At 40.5% G+C, this 7,898-nt stretch overlaps 2 protein-coding genes across 3 annotated transcripts in view; one reads left to right on the top strand and one right to left on the bottom strand.

Annotated features, from left to right (window-relative positions):
• Positions 1-1,534: 1,534 nt before the first annotated feature.
• On the bottom strand, positions 1,535-5,934 carry LOC111660416 (keratin, type I cytoskeletal 19-like). Its single transcript, XM_023413695.2, has 8 exons — positions 5,460-5,934; positions 4,593-4,675; positions 4,180-4,336; positions 3,432-3,596; positions 3,160-3,285; positions 2,625-2,839; positions 2,422-2,450; positions 1,535-2,329 (listed from the first exon to the last, which is right to left on the bottom strand). The coding sequence occupies exons 1-8, from the start codon at positions 5,853-5,855 to the stop codon at positions 2,223-2,225; spliced, it is 1,278 nt and encodes a 425-aa protein (XP_023269463.2). The 5' UTR covers positions 5,856-5,934; the 3' UTR covers positions 1,535-2,222.
• Positions 5,935-5,977: 43 nt separating this feature from the next.
• Positions 5,978-7,898, top strand: part of krt222 (keratin 222) — a 28,595-nt gene continuing 26,674 nt past the window's right edge. For both annotated transcript variants that reach the window (XM_023413690.2, XM_023413691.2), the window contains exon 1: positions 5,978-6,063. The gene's annotated coding sequence lies outside the window, so the exon portion shown is untranslated. The remainder of the gene's footprint in view (positions 6,064-7,898) is intronic.

Here is a 7,898-nt window from a genome sequence, read left to right as displayed (position 1 = left end):
CATCTTGAGCCTTTGATTTGAAAAAAGATAGTTATAAAACAGCAGGGGGAAAAAAGCAAAAACAAAAACACTGAAAAAATAGCACAATATTTTTTAAATGAATTCAGTTTAAAATAGACGTAGGCCTACTGAAACCTGGAGGAAACCAGAGCCCTGAACCCCAAACCTCCTGTACTGTAAGTGATAACATCCAAAATATTTGCCTAAGTAACCTATGATATCTTGAACATTGTCACAAATACTTGTCAGTGAATGATTTCTATAATATTCAATAATAGACAGTAAGTCTTACTTTTGGTTTGTCTACCTTCTGATCATGACGTGGCCTATAAGGGAAATAAGCTGCTACTGTGAGATGGAAGATTTCCCCACAGAAACAGGCTGACATCTCCATATATCCAATTCAGAATATGACCATCAAGATTTGACAACAATACCCTCACCATTGTGAATATACCGACATCTAGTGGACACATGAAAACACTGCATGTACAGAGAGAATTTAAACCTCTTCATTATGTAGGAGTTAGTGGCAGCTCAAGCGACTGTAACAACAGCAGCCATTGTCGCCCCAAGTGACAACTGAGGGATAGCCTAATATGAAGTGCTAAAAAATAGTGAAACTGTAGCAAAAATATGAAGTCATAAAGTCTGCAAAGTGACAATGTCTAATTATTTGTTAACATTAACTAACATTTAGTAGCCAAAAGCTTTTAGTCACACGAGGCGAAGTAAAACAATGAGGCTGAACTTCAAAATCAAGACCATCCTTGGGGTTATTAGTGCACCAGCGTCCCTCTTAATTGCAAGTACAATACATTATGTTAATGGAGCAATCATTTTTACAAAGACCTAATTGCAAATTAAAGGTAGGAACGCTGTGTACTGTTTAGCAAGTATTCTTCTGTCTAAAAGAGCTACTAAATTAACATTTTCTCGCCCTGTCACTGAATAAGCAGTAGTGCACACATAAGGCATGTTCACTACTGTGATGTCACTATTATTATTTTTTTAGCAGTAAATCTCTCAAGAAAAGGGTGAAAAAAACATAAATTTCAAGTATAGACAAATTAAAAATCCCCCCCTGCCCTCCCCAAAAATCAATCCAGATCTGGGGCAGATCTGGATCATTTACTATTGATTTAAATTTTTTTCTCTGAAGTCTGTTGTATGTTGCTTTAATGCCCTTCTACGTACCTTTGAACTAAATTTACACAGGCTCACAGAAAGATTTTCATAGTTAAATTAACTGCTTGTGTGGACTTGTATAAGATCATGAAAGAAAGTAAAAGCAAACACTCTCTGAATGTTAAAATAACACTGCAGCTGCATATTCACCTTTTGTATCCTCTTCAAAAGATTGTGTGACATTCTCATGGAAAGAACACACGTGACATTGAACACAATAGTATCATGGCTTTCATATTTTTGTACAATGGCAGATGAAACAAGTGGAAGGCAGATGTTTTTTTCTCTTTAGAAAACTGAAAAACCAAAGATGCAGATATCCAATGCACAACCAGACACAAGAAGGTTTATAGGAAATGTAGTTTTAATTTAGAGAAGTACATCACACATTACATCACAGAGACATCCATCTTGACAATAGTCTATTTTGTTCATGGTGACTGAGTGATACATATTAGTATAACATTTCATTTTCATATTTTCCTCGACCTTTTATGCTTTCACTGGCAACAGAAAAAATACAAACAAGACTGGAGAATATCTTCTTTCTTTTATCACACTATGTATCAATCCAAGTGCATTTCCTTTATTAGGCTCACAGCGTCACCTAATGTGTAAATCTGGCATTTCAGGAGGCGAAGCTGGAGGGCAGTTGGTAGAGTTGTTTTCACTGGGCTTTGGATAAATGTGGCGGTTTAATTTTATTCAGGCAAAACATATATATATATATATATATATATATATATAGACCTCTTTAACTTGTGTATATACATACATATATAAAAAATCTGGTTCTATCTCTAACACTAACACATTCTTCTTACACAATTTAAAACGGTTTTATCGGTTTGCTAATTTTTTCTGACAATTTTTTGAGAATGGCAATGAACGCTGCAGATAAATTGTACTGCAGAAGAAGAGACATATGATGGATTTGGGGATAGCTTTCAGATCTGGGTGAAATAATAACAAACTCTCTTCCTGGTTCATTTTAGTAGACTTAAGAAACTCAGATCGTTTGGGATCCAGGCTGTCTACTTGCTGATGACCTCTGTGTCCACATCTTCTGTGCGGGAAACCACTTTTCCATCAATGATCTCTTCAATCACCACCTTCCTCCTCTGGGTAATGACTGGTTGATCTGTAGAGGGAACCAAAAACAAAATCAAATCTGTAGCATATTTCATTTTATTCGGCAAAGAGCCTAAAAATACAGCAGTGATGTCAACTTACGTTTGACCTCTTGTACGACGACAGTTTTGCTAGAAGAGAAAATGAGAAATAAGGAAAAAGTAAATTTTTTACCATTCTTACTGTTCAAGATGGAGATAGTACAAATGTTAAACTACTGATTCGGGAGACATGAACTTCTCATATAATGCAGAAAACTGTTAAACCAGTTATTTTTTTTCTAAACAGAATTCACACATCCTTACTTTTCTCCATCCAGCAGCCGTCTGTACTCAGCAATCTCCAGCTCCAGCCTAGTCTTGATGTCGAGAAGCACCTGGTACTCTGTGGACTGCCTCTCGATGTCCGCCCTCACCTGGCTGAGCTCGCTCTCCAAGCTGTTGACCATGGCCTGGAGCTGGCTGAGCTGCAGGCTGTAGCGGGACTCTGTCTCTCCCAGTGTGCCCTCCAAAGCAGATTTCTACATAGGAGACAGAATAAAGAGCAGATATGAGACTTTATTCACCACTAATTGCTTGTTTTCTTATTCCACTTTCTACTTAAGTTGCCAGAGGAAAACAAAGTGACTGACTGACAGGTTTACTGACTGCTATTTATAGTATTGGTCAAACACGTTGTAAAATATGTTACTATGGTATGTGTGTTGCACACGCCACAGTATCATAAAATGACACACAACAGAGAAGATTCATGTTGTATTGTAGTGAAAAAATACTGCATGAAAATGTGTGCTGCAGCTTCTTTTATGTGCATCTGTGCATGTGGAAGAATGTGCCGTACCAGGCTGATCTGGGACTGCAGCTCAATCTGCAGGGACTGCAGCGTCCGCTTAAGTTCGGTGATCTCGGAGCGGGAGGTCTGGAGGGTCTCTGTGCTGGTCGTCACCTGCTTGTTCAGCTCGTCAAACTGGAAGACATAAAATTAGACATGAATATGGTCACAAAGGTATTCAGGCAATGCGGTAATCGCTTGCTGTTTAGTTAAATGTGGGCATGAGATGATGATACGAAAATGGTTTTAAGAGGTTAAGTGTATTGTCTCGCTCCGCTCACCTTGACCTTGTACCAGGCTTCCATTTCACGGCGGTTCTTGTCAGCGATGCCGTCATACTGAGATCTGACCTCCTCCAGGATCCTGGACAGATCCTCCTGGGGCTTGGCATCCACCTCCACCTTCACAGAGCTGGCAGTAACTTGGCTGCGCATGGCCGCAAGCTCCTACGGGCAGGACGACAGTCAAAGGTCAGGTAAGGTTAAAGATAAAAAACACTTGGAAAGCAAAACAAGGAAAGGGATCCTGAGACAAAGAGCCAGTCTGGACCAGAGTTTAAGTTGGATTATGTAATTTGTGACAGAAGAATTGGCACATTCTTGCTTTTAATAAGGACACGTTAAGTCACTGTCATCTGAGATGTCTTGCAATCAGATGACATCTTATGAGTCATTATTTTTGTCAGCTCCCTTTGAGCGACATAACTTGAAGGCACAGCAGAAATCCAAACAAGTTTAGTATAAACTAATGTTTGTAGAAGAGAGTGATAACATCTCTTGGCAGGCATTTGGCAAACAGGTGACTTAACTGTCTCATGAGAACTATTTTAATGTTGTTCTTACCCTGTGATTAAATTACATGAAATGGGTGGATCATATTCCCTTCTGGTCATGTGAATGAACTATCCATGCTCTGTTTTGTTTTCCGATAATTAATGTAAAAAGTAATAACCGCGTAGATACAGATGATGACTTGACACCTGGTCTTACTGAGATGTTGTGATGCTCTTCCTAACAGTATAACTCTCACCTCTGCATGATTCTTCTTTAGGTAGACCAGCTCCTCCTTCAGGCTCTCCACCTGCATCTCCAGGTCAGTCCGGGTCATGGTCAGGTCATCCAGAACCCTGCGCAGTCCGGCAATGTCCGCCTCCACCGACATGCGCAATGCCAGTTCATTCTCATACCTGCGAAGAAAGCAGCGTGGATGTTTATGTTACTGCACCCGCTCCATTATTATTCAAACAACAACAATTCAAGGTGAAGCTCCACCAAAACCAGTCACACCTGTTTCATCACGCTGTTGACCATTACACCCCCGGGGACAATATGTCCACATAGCATGAACTGCCTGAATGAGCATGTGATGTAAGCCTTCTGCCATTATAAAAACATAGCAATGCTAATAAGGGTTTTTAACCATACAGGGATCATTCCACTCACTTGACTTTGAAATCCTCTGCTGCCAGTCTGGCATTGTCAATCTGCAGCATCAGTCTGGCATTGTCCTGTGAGGCGACACTTATCTAGAAAAAAAACAAGCATTGTCAGTGATTTCTTATCGTCATATAGTACCTATCACAAAGGTGTGTTAGCGATTCATTATCTAGAATGTGGGCTGACAAGGTTGGTTTGATCAGCAGAGTAGTTTACTTTACGCCTGACTTATGCTGAATGATATCAGGCAATTATCACATTTGCTCATCAAGTGATTAACATTACTCTTGACAGGGTTGGCAGGTGCTGCTGAGAGACCCAAAAAAAAAAAGAATAAGGGGCTTTAGTTTTAAAGTCCAGCACGCCAGCTAACTTTTTCTTTGTTACCTTGCACATGCACACATTGTATATCATCCATGTTGCTCTTGATATATTAAGTTTCTCGTGGTTTTCCTGATCCACATTATGAAGGCACATGGTTGAGTGATACTGACTAGACTTTAATGAGAACTCAGTAAGGTTGGAAAAATTAGTAATGAATAAAATGTTTGCTATGATGGGCTGCATTCTTATCTGTGGAGGATAAACTAATCTTCTTAGTGTAGTGTATCATGTCATATGAGGATGAAGATTTAACATGATATACATGAAAAAAATTATACTTCTTTATATGGTGGTTGTTTCTTTACCATATCCCAAATGATTTTTTTTTTAAAGTGCTACGAGTTTTCAGACTGGAAAAAAGCACTATAACATTTGCAAGTTAGCATATATTTTAATGTTGATTATTAACATTATTTTACAGTAGGAAAATAGAGGTTATATAATTAAAGACACGTCGTTACATATTTATATGAGGAGAGTAAAGCTCACCTTTCTGCGCAGGTCGTCAATGATTGCCTGATACTTGCTGTAGTCCCGGACGGTGGGGGTCTGCTTAGCGTACCACTCGCGGATTTGGCGCTCCAGCTGCGCATTGGTGGACTCCAGAGAGCGCACCTTTTCCAGGTAGGAGGCCAGGCGCTCATTGAGATTCTGCATGTTCATTTTCTCGTTGCCTGTGAGGGAGAAACTGCTGCTGCCTCCACCGCCACCTCCGAGCGCCGCCGCCAGGTCAAACCCGGAGCCGAGGGAGTTGGAAGCGTAGGACACCTGGACGTTTCGACCACCGGCACCGCCATAGACGCTCGTTCCCCGCCTGGAAATTGACAGTGAGGGAACCGAGGACATGGAGAAGGCGGATACGCCGGAGCGGTATGAGGCGGTCATGGTGACTTCTGTGAGACTCGAATGCAGTGTTGAGTGAAAGTTGATAAACCTCAGGAGCGGTGAAGAGGAGCTGGTGCTGAGGCCGCCCGCAGGATAGGTTTTTATAGTCTCCTTCCTGGAAGTGGGTGCGGCCCAACAGGTAGATGGAAAGATGCTGATGCCACCATCACAGGTGTGACCGCGCAGGGCGTGGTGGGTTGGCATTCAGGTTAGTGCCCTTAACATTTAACGGCTGTCACGGTGCATTTCACTAAGGCGTGTGAGGCATTGTTCATTCATGTTGTCACCTTTAATTTAAGCCTGTCTGTCTGACACAGTTAAAGGAATACTTCCTTCAATCCCTTTATAGGTAAACTGCGGTTCATTTACTCTAACCTTAAACAGACTGATTTTAACTATAAAAGCATCTCCCAAAACTGTCATTTTAGTAAAAAGCATGATGTTCCTCTTTGAATTTTCAGGACGCAGCTATCAGCCTGCATGCACAGGTACAGGGCAGCACAGGTACACCAGAATCTTGTTTGTGTCTCTCACAATCAACTTTGTAAAAATGCAGTAGACATACATGTTGAGTATGCAAATGTGACGATTAGCAGGTATACTGTATACTACTAGGGCTGCGATGATAACAGCATAACCTCAATACCAAGGATGCCTATCACCACAACATATTTTTATTTGTTCTATTTCATTTTTAGTTCATAATTGAACTTAACTGTAACTTTAACTTCTTTTTTCTGATCCCCACTAGCTTCTGCTACAATGGTTACTAATCTTCCTGGGGTCCACAGCACTGTAGCCGTCAAATGTCTTTTAAATGTGGCAGGTAGTGAAGTAGCCTCTTCGTTTGACTTTGTTAGCTCAGTGATACTAAAATTAGACACCATGCTCCATAAAGGTTTTTGTGATTCGGCTAGCTCCTTTTAGCTTAACATTTATTCGAATAGCAAACTTAGTGGGGCAATTTCATTCAAAGACCTGATGACTATACTGAATTGATTAATGTTATATTATTATGCAAATGAAAGACAGACAAACAGCACACGCACACAGCACATTCTATAATAATAATTTTTTCACATTTTACTTAAGTTTTTTAACATGCTAACATTTGGTAATTAGCAAATTATTGGATAAACAAAATTTCTGACCACTCGTTGAGGCTAGGCAAAAAGTCAGAGGATCACCTCAGTCAGCAAGTTTCGGGGCACACCGGTGGTCTAATGGTTAAGGCATACCACAGGCTGGTGGTAGCTACAGGCAGAACACCCAAACATGCATCTTGCCCACCCATTCAAATTTAAGATTTTTGTGGAAAAATAGCAAAGAAAATGCCAGTACCATTTCTTCTGCTTGATGAGCAGCTTATAGCCGCCTCCAAAGTCACCCACTGCCCACCTGCTCTTCTCCTCTGTCCACACTGTCTGCTGGAGTTATGCGCCGTCAGGTGTTCAGTTAATGCCATGAGGTGGTATACAAGTGTTTTTTGGCATGGAATAAACACTGTTGTCTGCCACTTGACTGTAGAAGTTAAAACACTAATCCCATGTAGAGTAAAATACAACTCTCACCTCAACTCTCACTCTTTGGCAATACAATTAATTGTTGCTGAAATATTCAGTCTTGACCAAAGCAACAAACTGAAAACCAACAACGGAGCCAGAGTGCTAGCATTGCTGATAAAAATGTAGGCAAATTACAGCTGCTATGCATAAAGAAGTTAAAGGGGCAAACCTTTTAAACAGTGGACTTTTTTTTACACATACTCTACATTGACTGAAAAAGGAATTCATGCATCATTTATTGCACACACATCCACACAGACTGTAAATATTCTCCCACACTTGTATGTATAACACGGCGTGAACCATGTGGTGCCATGGTGCTTGAAAACCTGCCATGGAGCCATTTTGTTTTTGGCATGTCTTTTATTTAAATGTCATGTTGTTATTAGGTGTAGGCACATATCTCAGAGATCATACAGTGAATTGCTCAGAAAACCCATTTGTTCCTGTGCTCCCTCAGGCTGTTGCTGTTATTACC

The sequence above is a fragment of the Seriola lalandi genome, unplaced genomic scaffold, assembly GCF_002814215.2.
Source record: "Seriola lalandi dorsalis isolate HSWRI2012SDOR001 ecotype SW California unplaced genomic scaffold, Sedor1 jcf7180002054518, whole genome shotgun sequence".
NCBI lineage: Eukaryota > Metazoa > Chordata > Actinopteri > Carangiformes > Carangidae > Seriola > Seriola lalandi.
This window is presented reverse-complemented; position numbering and strand designations above follow the sequence as displayed.

Bases quoted from the DNA above. Each gene is read 5' to 3' on its own strand.
- LOC111660416 (XM_023413695.2), bottom strand. From the start codon at position 5,855: ATGACCGCCTCATACCGCTCCGGCGTATCCGCCTTCTCCATGTCCTCG. The intron at 4,676-5,459 runs GTGAGCTTTACT...TTTTTTTTCTAG, and splicing joins TTGACGACCTGCGCAGAAAG to ATAAGTGTCGCCTCACAGGA. The intron at 3,286-3,431 runs GTGAGCGGAGCG...TATGTCTTCCAG, and splicing joins AAGCCTGGTACAAGGTCAAG to TTTGACGAGCTGAACAAGCA.